Below are 13,910 nucleotides of genomic sequence, written 5' to 3'. Positions count from 1 at the left end.
CTCTGGCCGTGTTTTGGTTTTTTGGGCTCACGTTGTAGGGGAGGCGGGGAAGAGGGGAGATGTGGGGGAGGGGGGGGGGGGGGGGGGGCGGTCCGGTGGTCGGGGCGTCGGGGCGGGGTGGATAGGCTGGCTGACTGGCTGGCCGGGTGAGGAGCGAGGGAGGGTGTGGGTGTGGGGGATGGCGGCAATATATTCGAGGCGGTGTGGTCCAAGTCTCGAATTTTTGTGTTTGCATGTGCGATGGATTTCTCCCGCCTGTTGTCAGCAGAAGCTTGTTTATGGGTACGTACAACTAGTGCGAGAGAGTGGAGGGTGGTTGAGAGGGTGGAGTGATGATTGGAATTGCACGTCAGTCTGATTTCAGTGACGATACAACGTTCCCCAGGCCTGCAAAGCCTGTCCCTGACCGCCAAAGATTTCCCTGGTGCCACGAGCGCCCATGCACACCCTCTACTCACAGCACGCACACGCACACGCACACGCACACACATGGTACACAACAGCAGAGATGTCCACTCATACCGGCCACGTCTTCTTTTTTTCGTAGTAAAGCACCCCCACACCGTCATCGTTGCCATTATCTTCACCATCACGCTGCAATCTGCGCCCGAAGATGCAGGCTAGCAGCAGCCCTTCTTGGCGGTTGTGGACGGGCCTGCGCCGTAGCCGCCCGAACCGCCGCTCTGCAACGGGCCGACCTTGACGCCGTTGGTGTCCGGGTCAAACTCCTCGTTCTTGATCTTCTCGTAGATGGTCTGTGCAGTGCCGATAAAGGCGCTCTCGACGTTGTCGGCGGTCTTGGCCGAGGTCTCCATAAAGACGAGGCCGTACTTTTCGGCAAACGCCTCGCCCTCCTCCCGCGAGACAGCGCGCCGGTGCGACAGGTCCGACTTGTTGCCAATGAGCATGATGGTCAGGTTGGCGTTCGAATGCTGCCGCGCGTCCTCCAGCCACGTCTCAAGCTGGTTGAACGTCTCCCGCCGCGTAATGTCGTACACCAGCAGCGCGCCCGCTGCTCCACGGTAGTACGACCGGGTTATGCTACGGAACGCCTCCTGCCCCGCCGTATCCCAGATTTGCAGCTTCACCTCCTTGCCATCAAGCGTGATCGTCCGTGTGCCAAACTCGACCCCGATCGTCAGATCATGCACCGGCTGGAACCGCTTGTCGGTAAACTGCAGTAGCAGGCACGACTTGCCCACGCCCGTGTCTCCGATGATGATGTACTATGCCGCCGTTTCCCATCCGTCGCATAACATGAATAGAAGCACCCCACATGCAAGTCTCCATCCATGAGTTCCCTGTCTCGTACCCCGATCACCCCTTCACCCCCGTGTCCTTCCACAAATCGGCCAAATTTTTGGATCCTGTGTTCCATCCACACCGTCACCACCACCGAACGAATGCCCATCATCATCATCATCATCGATTACCGACGACAGCCGCCCGACCGACCAGCCACACACCAACCCACACACCCACACCCACACCAAGACCACAAGACCAACAAAGACCACCTACGGTGCACCATACCCACCCACCCTCCCCTCCTACGAACCACATTGGCCTCTGTCCCTTCTCTTTCCCCCCCGACTGTCATGTCGTCACGAAGGGAAGGCTTGCCACACCGCGCGTGTGGCTTCCTCCTCCTCCCGCCGCGTTGCCTATGTCACTTACCTTGAACAGGTAGCTGGTGATGGGGAGGGGAGGGGGGGAGGAGAAGGTGGTCAGGTGAGTGGTGGAAGGGTGCAAGCAGGTTGGGAGGAGGGAGGAGAGGGGAAGACGTACTTGTACGACATGCCTGTGCAGAGTGGTGTGTTGTCGCGACGGCGCCGGTCGGTCGTTGGCGGACATCGGGTCAGACGCCTGCTTGCCCACTTGCCCGCTCGCAGCCTCACAGCCCCGCCGGCTCGCCCACTCGCCCAAACGTCAACAACAGCCACTGCCACCACCTTTGCGTCTCGCTAAGCGCTTGGGTACGACCCAGCCTCCGATCGCATGCCTTGGGGGCTTTAATCAACATGCGGCTTGGCCGGCGCAAAGACCGAGCGGGCGTAGGCAGACGCGGCGAGGCCGATGGCCGCGCAAAGGCCTATGGCCGCCAGGTGTGAGCCGGTGAGCTGGAACGAGAGCGCAACAACCGAGGGAGCAAGAACCCGGACCAGCGAGCCGAGCGCCGACGAGAGCGTGAGCGCCGAACCGAACCGGTGCCGCGGGACCTGGACCGAGATGAGCGCGTTGAGCAGAGTGTTGGCAACGCCCGAGGCGAGGCCAAAGATCGCCATGGCGCCAAGCGATATCGCCAGCGGCAGCGGTGCAAGCCATAGGCCAAGAGCCGCGCCCATCGCCGCCAGGCTGACGGTCACAAGCAATTCGGGCCGCGTCCGCTTCGTCAGCGCCGCAATGGCCCCGCCCTGTACAGCAGCGTACATGAGCGCCACGAGACCCAAGATGCACGAGACGGTCCGCGCTGGGAGCTCGTAGACCGACTTGTAGTGGGTGGCAAACATGGCCTCCCACGCAATAAACATGAACGAGTACCCCGTGCGGAGGATCAGCAGCGGCGCAAGACCGGTCTCCGCCAGCGCACCGCGCAGCAATGCCAGCGGATCCCATCGCGAGATGTTCGCCAGCCCACCTGTCGCGCTCTCGTCAGCAGCAGGCTTCTTCGCCAGCGACTCGGGGAGCCAAAAGTAGAGCCCGAGAGCGTTGGCCGCAGCAATGGCCGACGCCAGCAGCGCCGGCGCCATCAGCGAGTACGAGACAAGCACGCCGCCGATGACCGGGCCGAGGATAAAAGCAAGGCCAAAGGCGGCACCAACCGCGCCGAGGCCACGCGCCCGGTTCTCCTCGGTCGTGATGTCCGAGACGTACGCCAGAGCTAGCGAGACATCGCCGCCGAGCAGACCGTCCAGCACCCGTGAGACGAGAGCCATGGCAAGCGAGGAGCTCACCGCGAGCAGGGCAAACGAGATACACGTCCAGCAGGCGGCAAAGATGAGGACCGGCCGGCGACCAATGGTATCTGACATCGAGCCCAGCAGAGGCGCACCCACCAGCTGAGCCGCCGCGTTGGCCGTCAGCAGTGTGCCCACCAGCGACGGGGGCGCCGCAAGCTCGGACACCAGGTACGGCAGCAACGGAAGAACGAGTGCAAAGCCAAGGACGTCCATCAGCACAAAGACAAACACAAGCGCAAGCATACTCAACCTGCTCCCTGCCTTGAAAACCCCGCCTCCAGCACAGTCGAGTACTCTCCCAGCAGAGCCAGTCAGGTCCACACCCAGGACGCCGGACACCGCAAGCCTGACGCCAGCCCGCCTCGCCCGACCACCAGCCCGGACTGCCTCGCCATGCTACGATTGGTCTTTATGCCATGGGGTTGATTATTCCCGGCCAGCGCGGGAGATGGCCGGTATGCGGCGCATCGCCAGCTGCGTCCTTGTCCGTGACGAGCAGGCTAGGCGAGTAGGGAGAGGCTGACTCCCAGCGGTGTTTGTATCAGGTTGCGTCCTGATGGCGGCGTCCGCAAACAGGTGGCACTGGACAGCATATTGATGTTGAGATCATGCGATAACATTCGAGCAGTGCTCTGGGGTTAGCGAGAGTCGACGAAGAGGATGTAGCCAGCCATAGCAATGCAGGAGAGCGAGACCCACGGCGATAGCCGCTCACCTATGCGCGCAGCTTTGAACGCCATGCCAAAGACGCCGGTCTTGTTAGCATCGATGAGCTGTGGGCGATATGCTCTGATGTATGCGCAGGTGCAGATGAAGAGGAGCACCACAAAGAGCAGCGATTGGAAGTTGAGCAGAGCCGACTGTGGTCTCAAGGCAGTCACCCAGCGCATCCATCATCAGCCCGTCGCACAGCCCATCGATCATCAGCCCATCGCACAGCCCATCGCACAGCCCATCGATCATCAGCCCATCGCACAACCAACCCAGCACCCGGCCATCACAATTCTCCGCTCAACAGTGAGACCGACACCGATCAAGCCACGGAGAGGGGGAGCCCGACCACCCAGCCCACCCGAGCCCTTCCCCTTCCCTCCACCCCACCCTCCCTCCTCGTCCCCACACACACACACACACACACACACACACACACACACACACACACACACACACACACACACACACACACACCACGTACCATAGTGGTCTGACTCTGGAGAGAGGGCTTGGCGGGGGTGGGCAGCTTGGCGGGGGTGGGTAGCTTGGCGGGGGTGGGTAGCTTGGCGGGGGTGTAGCTCGGCCTCCTCTCGCCACCGGCCAGACAACCCGATCACCTGCCGCCGGCTACGCACACTGCACAAGAGCCCGTACATCGAATTGAGATTACACGTCACGTTTATCATGGTGCTCGCTTAACGGCGCTTATAGCGGACCTTGACCTTCTTGCGCTTGGCCAGCGTCTCAGGGTCGGCGAGCGGGATGCCGATGTTAGAAGCACTGCCACTTCCGCCGCCGCTGCTGCCGCCACCAAACGCGCCACCGCCGCTGTTGCCGCCACCAAACGCGCCTCCGCCGCTGCTGCCGCCACCAAACGCGCCGCCGCCGCTGTTGCCGCCGCCAAACGCGCCGCCGCCGCTGTTGCCGCCGCCGCCAAACGCACCACCGCCGTTGTTGCCGCCGCCAAACGCACCACCGCCGCTGTTGCCGCCGCCAAACGCACCACCGCCGCTGTTGCCGCCGCCAAACGCGCCTCCGCCACTGTTGCCGCCAAACGCGCCACCGCCGCTGTTGCCGCCAAACACGCCGCCGCCGCTGTTGCCGCCGCCAAACGCGCCACCACCAAACGCTCCGCCGCCACCGCTACCGCCACCAAACGCGGGCTTGGGCGGCGCCGCCGGCGAGAACGGGTTGCCGCCCCCACCACCACCAAACACAGGCTTGGGCGGCGCCGCCGGTGTAAACGGATTGCTGCCGCCGCCGCCAAACGCAGGCTTGGGCGGCGCCGCCGGTGCAAACGGGTTGCCGTCGCCGCCACCACCAAATGCAGGCTTGGGCGGCGCCGCCGGTGCAAACGGGTTGCCGCCGCTTGCGCCGGCGCCAAACGCAGGCTTGGAGCCGCCACCGAACGCCGGCATGGCAGGCGGCGCGCCGAACGGGTTCGGCTTTGCATTGCTGCTCGACTGGCCAAAGCCCTTGGGCTGGCTGGAAATGCCGGTGGAGAACGGCGTAGCGCTGGCGGCCGGAGCCGCCGCCGTCGCTGCCGGTGGGTCAGTCGTCGCCGGCTTTGGCTTGCTCCCTCCGAACACGTACATAGCTGAGCCGTCCGACCGCTGCATAGCCTTCTTCTCGCCCGACTTGTTCTGGTTGCCAAAGGCAAACCGCTTGGCTTTGGGCGTCGACGCCTCGGCGTCTGCGGGATTGGCCGCGGCCGCGGCCGGCTTGGCCGCGGCGCTCGGCTTGCCAAAGGCAAACTTACCCGGCTCGGACGACTTGCTCGCCTCGCCATCGGCCTTCTTGCCAAACGCAATCTTCTTGCTTGCAAAGCTCGAGCCCTTGCCAAACGCAGACTCGGTCTTGCCAAACTTGGCCTTCAGCTTTTCCTTTTCAGCGGTCACGTCGGCGTTGGTCTCGTTCTTCTCGCCCTCAAACGCTGACGGTGCAAAGCCGTCCTCCTGGAACGCCGCCTCGTTGGCCTGCTGCCGGAGCCGCTCCTTGGACGCCTTCTTCAGCGGCTTGTAAGCCGGCGCCGCAGCCGGCGCCGCCTTTGGCTTCTCCTCGGCCTTTTTCTCGCCCTCGAACGCCGATGGCGCAAAGCCGTCCTCCTTGAACGCCGCCTCGTTGGCCTGCTGCCGGAGCCGCTCCTTGGACGCCTTCTTCAGCGGCTTGTAAGCCGGCGCCGCAGCCGGCGCCGCCTTTGGCTTCTCCTGGGTCTTGTTTTCGGCCTTGCTGGCCAGATCACTTTCGATGCTGGCTGGCTTGCCAAACGAGAACTTGCCCATGCTCGGCGTCTTCGCCTTGGCCTTGGGCTTGTCGTCAGCGCCCTCGCCAGACTCGCCCTTGGCCTTGGGCTTGCCGAACGTGAACCCGCCGGCACCACTCTTCTTCTTGCCGGCGTCGTCCTTGGCCTTGTCGTCAGCGCCCTCGCCAGACTCGTCCTTGGCCTTGGGCTTGCCAAACGTGAACCCGCCAGCACCGCTCTTCTTCTTGCCGGCGTCGTCCTTGGCCTTGTCGTCAGCGCCCTCGCCAGACTCGTCCTTGGCCTTGGGCTTGCCGAACGTGAACCCGCCGGCACCGCCCTTCTTCTTGTCAGCGTCGTCCTTGGCCTTGTCACTGCTCGTGGCCTTGGAGCCAAACGAGATGGAGATGCCCGAGCTGGGCTTGGGCGCCTTGCCGATGAGCTTCTTGAGATCGTCGGGCACTTCGTCAAGCAGATCGACCTCAGTATCGTCCTTGCCCTTGGCGTGCCTTCCGCTCGACTCGGCATCGTCCTTGGCCTTCTTGTGCTTGGCCACGGTCGCCTTCAGCTTTGACGCCGCGCTTGAAATGCCTCCAAACGAGAACTTGGCCTTAGGCGCAGACTTGGAGCTTCCCTCGTCGTCAGACTCCGACTCCATGGCGTTGGGCGCAAACTCGGCGTTGTCGTCCTTTGCGATCCTCCACCACGACCTTGATCTTTTCGCCCTGAGCGCCCGGCTTGAACCCAGCAAAGGTAGTAGTCATCGTCTTGGAGCCGTCTTGGAGCCGAACGAAAACTGGGACGTGATCGAGCCATCGCCCTTGGCCTTGCTCTCCGCCTTGACCTCGACATTGTCCTCGGTCTTGCTCTCGGTCTTGCCCGGAGCAGGCTTGCCCCACCCGGCGAGCTTGTTCTTCTTTGCAGCCGGGTTCGGCGTCGTACACGTGGCGCACGCCGCAATGCCCTTCTTGTTGTCCATCGTGCACGCCATGCACTTCCAAGTCTCGTCCGACGAAGCGCCGGCCTTGTCGTCGGCAGCCTTGGCCGGGGCAGGCTTGCCCCACCCGGCGAGCTTGTTCTTCTTTGCAGCCGGGTTCGGCGTCGTACACGTGGCACACGCCGCAATGCCCTTCTTGTTGTCCATCGTGCACGCCATGCACTTCCAAGTCTCGTCCGACGAAGCGCCGGCCTTGTCGTCGGCAGCCTTGGCCGGGGCAGGCTTGCCCCACCCGGCGAGCTTGTTCTTCTTTGCAGCCGGGTTCGGCGTCGTACACGTGGCACACGCCGCAATGCCCTTCTTGTTGTCCATCGTGCACGCCATGCACTTCCAAGTCTCGTCCGACGAAGCGCCGGCCTTGTCGTCGGCAGCCTTGGCCGGGGCAGGCTTGCCCCACCCGGCGAGCTTGTTCTTCTTTGCAGCCGGGTTCGGCGTCGTACACGTGGCACACGCCGCAATGCCCTTCTTGTTGTCCATCGTGCACGCCATGCACTTCCAAGTCTCGTCCGACGAAGCGCCGGCCTTGTCGGCCGCAGGCTTGGGCTTCTTGGCCAGCGCGGAAATGGAGAACGACGGCCCGCCCGACGACTTGGGCTTGGCCGCGTCGCTCTTGGTCGACTTGGGCATCGAGAAACCAGAGCTGGCCGGCTTCTTCTTGGAAGCCATGCTCGAGATGCTAAAGCCGGTCTTAGCCGGCGCCGCCTTGGCAGGCTCGGCCTTGGCCGGAGCGGCTTGCGTCGGCGCCGCACTCGCCTCAGCTGCAAACTGCTTTGACGAGAACGAATGGACCGCATCAGAGTCGACGTCGTTGGCGCGGAGTTTGGCGCGCTTGGTGGCCGGCGTCGTGGCTTCGGAAGGTCGAGCAGCGAACGGGTCGGGAAGCCACCCGACTGTGATTCGTCCTGGTCGGTGTTGTCACGGGTCCGCTTGAGCGACGCTGCCGACTTGGTGGCCAGCAGCGACGACTGACGGCGGAGCAGCGCGCGGCGGCGGGTGATCAGTGGCGAAGTAGTCGAGGTCGGAGCCAGCGGCTTGGCGCGCGCAGACCGCCGCGCGTCGTTGAGCGGCGTCGAGAGCGTGCTGAGGATGTGCCGAGCGGTCGACGACGCCGGCGCGGCAGTGGCACGGCGGCGGACCCGGGCGTCGCCTCCCGGCGCAGCTTTCTTGTTCATCAGCCGAACACGCTTAGCTGGACGCGATCCGGAAATAATCGCCGTCCGGTGGCGGACGTCGTCAAGGGTGAGCGGCTGCGACGCCGGAGCGCCGGCCGACTGAGGCGCGGCCTGGGGCGAGCCCGACGGCGACCGCTCCCGCTTGCGCCCAACCTTTCTAGCACTGGCCTTGCTGTTGCTGGCCAGCGTATCCATCGACAGCCCGCGACCGCTCTCGCGCGGCGTCTCCGGCAGAAGCGAAAAGCCCGATGTGGAGAACAGCGTGCGGTTCGGCTTGATGGTCGACGGCATGCCCGACCCAAACGGGGCGTTGGCGCCAAACCGGAACGGCGTCGTCGTCAGCGGCGTCGCCATCGGCAGCGCAGCCACTGCTGCAGCCGACGACGAGGCCATGCCTCCGCCGCCGCGCGAGTTGCGCTGTGCCGAATGCATCAGAATCTGCGAGTACCGCGATGCCTGCTCTGGCGTGATTCCATCGAGATGCTTGTCCAGCAGCGCGTCCAGGAATGGGTCCTTGGCCACCACCATCGCAGCTTCGCCCGACGACGACCCGGTCACCATGGGCGCAGCCGTCGAGGCCGCCGGCGCTGTCACAGCCTTGGCCACAGCCGGCGTCTGAACCGCTACCACACCCGGCACTGTAGGCCCGGGCGACACCTTGGCCGCCGGAATAGTAGCACGCTTTGACGGCGCTACCGGCGGGCCGACCGCAGACTCGGCCGCCACCACCGCCGCCGCCGCCAGCTCAGCATTGGCCTCCTCCGAGCTTGTGATCGAAGCAATAGAGGTCTTGACCGACGAGCCAATAAAGTCAAACACATGTGCCAGAAAGCCCTATATCCCGCCATCCATCCACACCATGCCATGTCAGTCAGTCCCCTTCTCCTCAGCCATACCCACCTCCACTTGCCCCACTCCCCGCAAAATCGCTCACCAAATGCCTCCTCCCGCCCACCACCACTACCACCACCACCACCACCACCCATCCGCTCCACACAAAGACAATACCCACCACCACCGCACATCTCCATACCACCATACAACCACATTGGCTCCATACCATCTGCCTCTCCCTCACTCAATACCCCTTCCCCCCCCTCCCCCTCCCCTCCCCTTTCCCGCCCCCTGCCCAAGGGAGCATCCAAGCCTTCCCCGCCCTCCCGCCATTGGCCCCCACCCCTACACCCTCCCACACATACACACACACACACACACACACACACACACACACACACACACACACCCTTCTCCTCCTTCCTCTTCGCACATACCTTCCCCCCACGGCGGGTGTACGGGTCTCCGTCCTTCTGGCTCCGGCTGCGCGGCATGCCCTTCTTGCGAGACGTGTGGCTTGTCGCTGTCGCTGTCGCCACTCGGTGGTCGCCTCGGTTCATAATCAACTCACTTGAACCAAAAGCTGTTTGCGTCACTCGGCCATGGGACGGGCACTCGTCGTACGACTGATCCTTTGGCTGATTAGGAGCGAATCGGGCCCATTACTGGCATGAGCATTGCTGGAAGAGTGCTGATCAGAGAAAAGGGGAACGGGAAAGAGTGGTCGCTGGGTTGGATGAGTGCGGTGCGATGTGGGAACGGTGGTAGCGCGTCCGTCCGCGCCAAGGTCTGCTCTGATGGGCAAGACGGCGAAGAAGGCAGAAGAAGACCATCATTACAGATCCATGGAATACCCATGACAGATCCATAACTTGGCGTGGTGGCGATGGTGCAACTCGAGACAGACAGCGTACTCCATTCATTCTGCACCATCCCGCGCCGTCCCGCACAGACAGCCCAAGCCGCCACCGGCAACTACAGCCATAACAAAGCCGACCCACCCAAGCGATTCAAGTTGAACCATACCCTCACAACGCCCACTCCAGTGTCGAGCTCTCTGATTTCCAATCTCCATCATTCCCATCCCCATCAGCCCCCAGATCGGATGGCACCCGGAGCGGAAGAGGCCATGTTGGCGAGTGATGAAGGGAGCCACACCTCTCGAGGGAAAGACCGAGACGGAGGAAGAGAAGGCCACACACGCACAGAGAGAGAGAGAGACATACATACATACATACATACATACATATATACACTGTCTGTGTATACTCATACGTATAGGGCAAGGAGGAGGCTTATTGCGTCAAGCTGGACTTGAGCAAGACGGGGGTAGAATCATGCCACGGTGCGCCTTTGCCTCACTCATGGCCAGCTCATCTACACCATCAGACATGGACAACAAGCCGAGCTCTTCCCCTGGTGGCTCTTCGCAGACTGTTGAGCATGGAGACTCATCGCCTACGTCATCTCCCTTACATCCGATCGTTCAAGACTCGGTGGCTGGCTCGGGTGCCCTCACTTCTGGCGTAGTGGTCATCGGCTCGTCGCCGACACCGGTCATTGCGCTCTCGTCAGAGTCGGATGTGGTGGTCGTCGAGGAGAGCCCGCTGGTCCTTGCTTCCTCGCGTCGGTCGCGGGCCAAATCGGGTCCGAAGCAGAAGCGGAAGCGGAAGCGGACGCTGGCCTTTGAGATCGAGGCCGACGAGGTGAGCAAACGGAACAAGGCGCTGGGCTCATCGCATCAGCCCAAGCTCACCGCCTTTATCGGCGGAAGTGGCAAGGCCAGTGCAGAGCGCATGTCGCTGCCCGCTGGGGGCGGTGGCACTGACAGCGTTGTCGATGAGGAGACGACCGGCAGTTCTGAGGACGACGAGGTGGGGACAAGCAGCGGGCCGCCGTCGCCTGCCGCGTTCTTCCTCACTCCGGCGCAGCGCAAGGCCAAGAAGCTGCGGGATCAGCAGCGGGCGCTGCGCAAGGCAAAGGCGCGGTACGCCGAGGATGTGGCGCATATCAACTCGGCGTTTGGTGCAACAACCGCAATAGCCGCCGTCTTTACCCAGAAGCCGCAGCCTGGCAGCGCCGTCCCTGGACGGGTCGCGTGCTACTCGCCAGCCGAGCTAGAGGCGCTGCCGCTCGCGCCGTGGCCGGCCGGCCCTGCCAACCACGTGCGGCAGCTGGAGCCGGACGCCTCGCGAATCGCACCAAGTCCGGCCATGGCCGGCATGCCGGCTATTCCCGACATGGTCGAGGTACCGAGTGTGGCGGTGGCGCGGGCGGCTCAGGCCAGGTTTGTCAGCAGCCTGTCAGAAGGAGCTACTTGGCGCGGCAATGCCCGAGTGCTGGACCTGGTGTCCGACGACGATGACGACAACGGCAGCGGCGAGATGTGCGTGGACATGGCTGCAGTCATCGACACGCTGTGTGTTGAGTACGACGTCGACCCGCGGGAGATGGCGTCGTACGTAGCCATGTATCGCGGAGCGGCCGAGGCTGGGGCGGTCAACGCGCAGTGGGTCGACGTCTACACGCCGGCGGCACTGGGCGCGGCACTGTGCGCCGACGAGGTTGCACAGCTCGTTGAGAGCTGGCTCGTCGACTGGGCCAATCTCAAGCGGCGGCAGCGGAAGCAGGACAAGTCGCGGCGCACGTTTAAGCGGATGCAGCTGGACCAGCTGTACGGGATGTGGTCGCCGGCGTCGCCGGACGTGGACGAGCTCGAGCGGGCAATGATGGAGCTGACCACCGCTGATGTCCTCGTTCTTCAGGGCGCGCTGGGAACGGGAAAGACCCAGGTGGTGTACTCGCTGGCGGCCAAGCTCGGGTACCGAGTCATTGAGGTCGGGCCGGGCGAACTGCGGTCGGGCCACAAGATCCTCTCGAGGTTCGGCGAGGCGACGCGGTCGCACTCGCTGTTTGGCGCGCGAGCAACGCCGTCGCCGACGCCAGCATCGACCGGAAGCTCGCCGCTGGCGCCGTTCTTTGGCGGCGCGCCGGTCGCCAAGCCGGTCAAGCCGGCAGCCGCACCCAAGCGGGAGCCGCCGGTCAAGACCATCCTGCTCTTTGAAGAGGTCGACGTGCTCTTTGACGACGACCGCGGGTTCTGGACGGCACTCGACACGCTGGTGACGCAATCGAAGCAGCCGATTCTGCTGACTTGCAACGCTGTGCCGCCCGAGATGGACGGCCTGCGGTGCTCGTATCACACGCTCGCCATGGAGCAGGTTCGGGTCCCGTCGCTGGCGCTGCATCTCCAGCTCATTGCGCTGATGGCTGGGGTCACGCTCCTTCGCCGCGACGTCGAGTTGCTTGTCGAGTCGTGCGGATGTGACGTGCGGGCATGCCTGCAGCAGCTGCAGTTCTGGATCCAGCACACAGCGTGCTCGTGCGGGCCGAACGCTGGCCACGTTGTGGCGGTCCCGCTGTGGGAGCGCGCGGCAGCGAGCGAGGTCGTCGGTGCAGGCGGCGCGACCAAGCTGGAGACGGTGACCGCAAGCTACGTCGAGGCCATTGCGCCGCCAGACACGACCACAGCTGGAGCGCTTGCACGGTTGGCAGCAGTGGGCTCGTGGGCAGATCGGGTACCGGCGACAGGCATGCCGGAGCCCGCCCACGCCGATGTCATGCTCCGCCAGGCGATGCAGTGCGCCGCGGCGGCAGCAGCAATGGCTACCTGGCCGCAGGCTCTCGTTCCGCCGCATGTAATGCTAGAGAACGCGCCTGGAGTGCTCGCGCGGCGGGCGCTGGCCGAGTGTGCGTCGGCGCAGCTTCGGCGCGACTACTACGACGCAGCGGCAGTCTCGGTGTGCGGGCCGGAGCTGCTGGTGCGCGGGCAGCAGGTCACCTTTGACGTGCTCTCGTACATGGTGCGAATGTGCCTCGACGAGGCGGCGCGGCAGGCGCGATGGACCCGGCGGCGGTTCCGGCACCACCTTCGCGACGCAATCCGGCACGGTGTGGCGGTCACGCTCGGCAAGCCGCGGTTCCGGGGCACGGCGCCGGGCGAGGAGGCCGTCGTCGAAGAAGGGGTGACTGGCGAGGCCAAGGCTGAATGAAGACGCGCCAGGATAGGATGCAATCATGTTGTTTGACAGAGAGGTGCTACAGCTTGGACTTGTTGGCGTCGCCGAGGAGCGAGAGTTTCATGGCGAGGCCCATGTCGCCCTTGAGGCGGAGCTTGCCGGCCATGTACGCCTGAGTCCCGTCGAGCTTGCCGGTCATAAGATCGATAAAGTCGGCGTCAGACATGGTGACAGTGCAATCGGCCTTGCCGGCCTTGCCCTTGACGATGGAGCCGGCGCCGTTCTTGAGGTCGACGGTCCAAGCCTGCTTGACCTTGCCGGCCTTGAGGTTGAAGAGGAACACGCCCTTGATCTTGCTGACCAGCTCGGGTGACGACGCCAGCCGTGACGCAAGCTCGTCAAAGACCGCACCGGCCTGGAAGCCATCGGCGGCGAGCGACGAAGCGGCCGAAGATGAAGCAGCGGCGGACGGGCCGGCGGCGTGGGCCTTCTTGGCCTCGGTCTGAAGAACGGTGAGCTTCATGGCAAGGCCCATGTCGCCCTTGAGGCGGAGCTTGCCGGCCATGTACGCCTCGGTTCCGTCGAGCTTGCCGGCCATGAGATCAACAAAGTCGGCGTCAGACATGGAGATGGTGCAGTCTGCCTTGCCGACCTTGCCTTTGGCCACCGATCCGCCGCCGTTCTTGAGATCGACCGTCCACGCCTGCTTGGTCTTGCCAGCCTTGAGGTTGAACAGGTACACGCCCTTGACCTTGCCCACAATGTCCGGGCGAGGCAGCTGGCCAGCGAGCTGCTCAAAGATGGCCGACGCAGCAAAGCCGTCAGCAACGATCGCTGTCACTCCCGAGCATGCGTGACGTGACGTGTGAGGAGGCAGTGGGAAGGGAGTGGAGGTGAGGGGGAGCAGAGACTATACAATGTGAACTGGTGTATGTCATTCCTGGCAGAGTAGCAGCATCTGGGTCCTCCTCCTTT

The 13,910-nt window shown here is 63.9% G+C and overlaps 7 protein-coding genes across 7 annotated transcripts; 1 reads left to right on the top strand and 6 right to left on the bottom strand.

Moving 5' to 3' along the window:
• Positions 1-620: 620 nt before the first annotated feature.
• On the bottom strand, positions 621-1,815 carry AMSG_02169 (Ras-like protein Rab-2A; the record flags this gene model as incomplete). Its single annotated transcript, XM_013905736.1, has 3 exons — positions 1,789-1,815; positions 1,678-1,690; positions 621-1,226 (listed from the first exon to the last, which is right to left on the bottom strand). Exons 1-3 carry the CDS (start codon positions 1,797-1,799, stop codon positions 621-623), a joined length of 630 nt encoding a protein of 209 aa, XP_013761190.1. The 5' UTR covers positions 1,800-1,815.
• Positions 1,816-2,012: 197 nt separating this feature from the next.
• On the bottom strand, positions 2,013-3,203 carry AMSG_02168 (major facilitator superfamily transporter MFS_1; the record flags this gene model as incomplete). Its single annotated transcript, XM_013905735.1, has 1 exon — positions 2,013-3,203. The coding sequence occupies one exon, from the start codon at positions 3,201-3,203 to the stop codon at positions 2,013-2,015; it is 1,191 nt and encodes a 396-aa protein (XP_013761189.1).
• A 150-nt stretch (positions 3,204-3,353) lies between these two features.
• AMSG_02167 (protein kish-A) lies at positions 3,354-4,174 on the bottom strand. The gene is made up of 2 exons (XM_013905734.1): positions 4,156-4,174; positions 3,354-3,820 (listed from the first exon to the last, which is right to left on the bottom strand). Exons 1-2 carry the CDS (start codon positions 4,156-4,158, stop codon positions 3,599-3,601), a joined length of 225 nt encoding a protein of 74 aa, XP_013761188.1. The 5' UTR covers positions 4,159-4,174; the 3' UTR covers positions 3,354-3,598.
• Positions 4,175-4,369: 195 nt separating this feature from the next.
• Positions 4,370-6,571, bottom strand: AMSG_02166 (uncharacterized protein; the record flags this gene model as incomplete). The annotated part of the gene is made up of 2 exons (XM_013905733.1): positions 4,370-5,189; positions 5,268-6,571. The coding sequence occupies 2 exons, from the start codon at positions 6,569-6,571 to the stop codon at positions 4,370-4,372; spliced, it is 2,124 nt and encodes a 707-aa protein (XP_013761187.1).
• A 102-nt stretch (positions 6,572-6,673) lies between these two features.
• Positions 6,674-8,943, bottom strand: AMSG_02165 (uncharacterized protein; the record flags this gene model as incomplete). The annotated part of the gene is made up of 3 exons (XM_013905732.1): positions 6,674-7,758; positions 7,797-8,916; positions 8,941-8,943. 3 exons carry the CDS (start codon positions 8,941-8,943, stop codon positions 6,674-6,676), a joined length of 2,208 nt encoding a protein of 735 aa, XP_013761186.1.
• A 1,416-nt stretch (positions 8,944-10,359) lies between these two features.
• On the top strand, positions 10,360-12,984 carry AMSG_02164 (uncharacterized protein; the record flags this gene model as incomplete). The annotated part of the gene is made up of 2 exons (XM_013905731.1): positions 10,360-10,378; positions 10,447-12,984. 2 exons carry the CDS (start codon positions 10,360-10,362, stop codon positions 12,966-12,968), a joined length of 2,541 nt encoding a protein of 846 aa, XP_013761185.1. The 3' UTR covers positions 12,969-12,984.
• Positions 12,985-13,014: 30 nt separating this feature from the next.
• On the bottom strand, positions 13,015-13,873 carry AMSG_02163 (sterol-binding domain-containing protein; the record flags this gene model as incomplete). The annotated part of the gene is made up of 2 exons (XM_013905730.1): positions 13,015-13,769; positions 13,861-13,873. 2 exons carry the CDS (start codon positions 13,871-13,873, stop codon positions 13,015-13,017), a joined length of 768 nt encoding a protein of 255 aa, XP_013761184.1.
• Positions 13,874-13,910: the final 37 nt, after the last annotated feature.

This window comes from Thecamonas trahens (genome assembly GCF_000142905.1).
Source record: "Thecamonas trahens ATCC 50062 unplaced genomic scaffold supercont1.8, whole genome shotgun sequence".
Lineage (NCBI taxonomy): Eukaryota > Apusomonadida > Apusomonadidae > Thecamonas > Thecamonas trahens.
The sequence above is the reverse complement of the archived record's forward strand: the minus strand, read 5'-3'. Positions and strand labels throughout refer to the sequence as shown.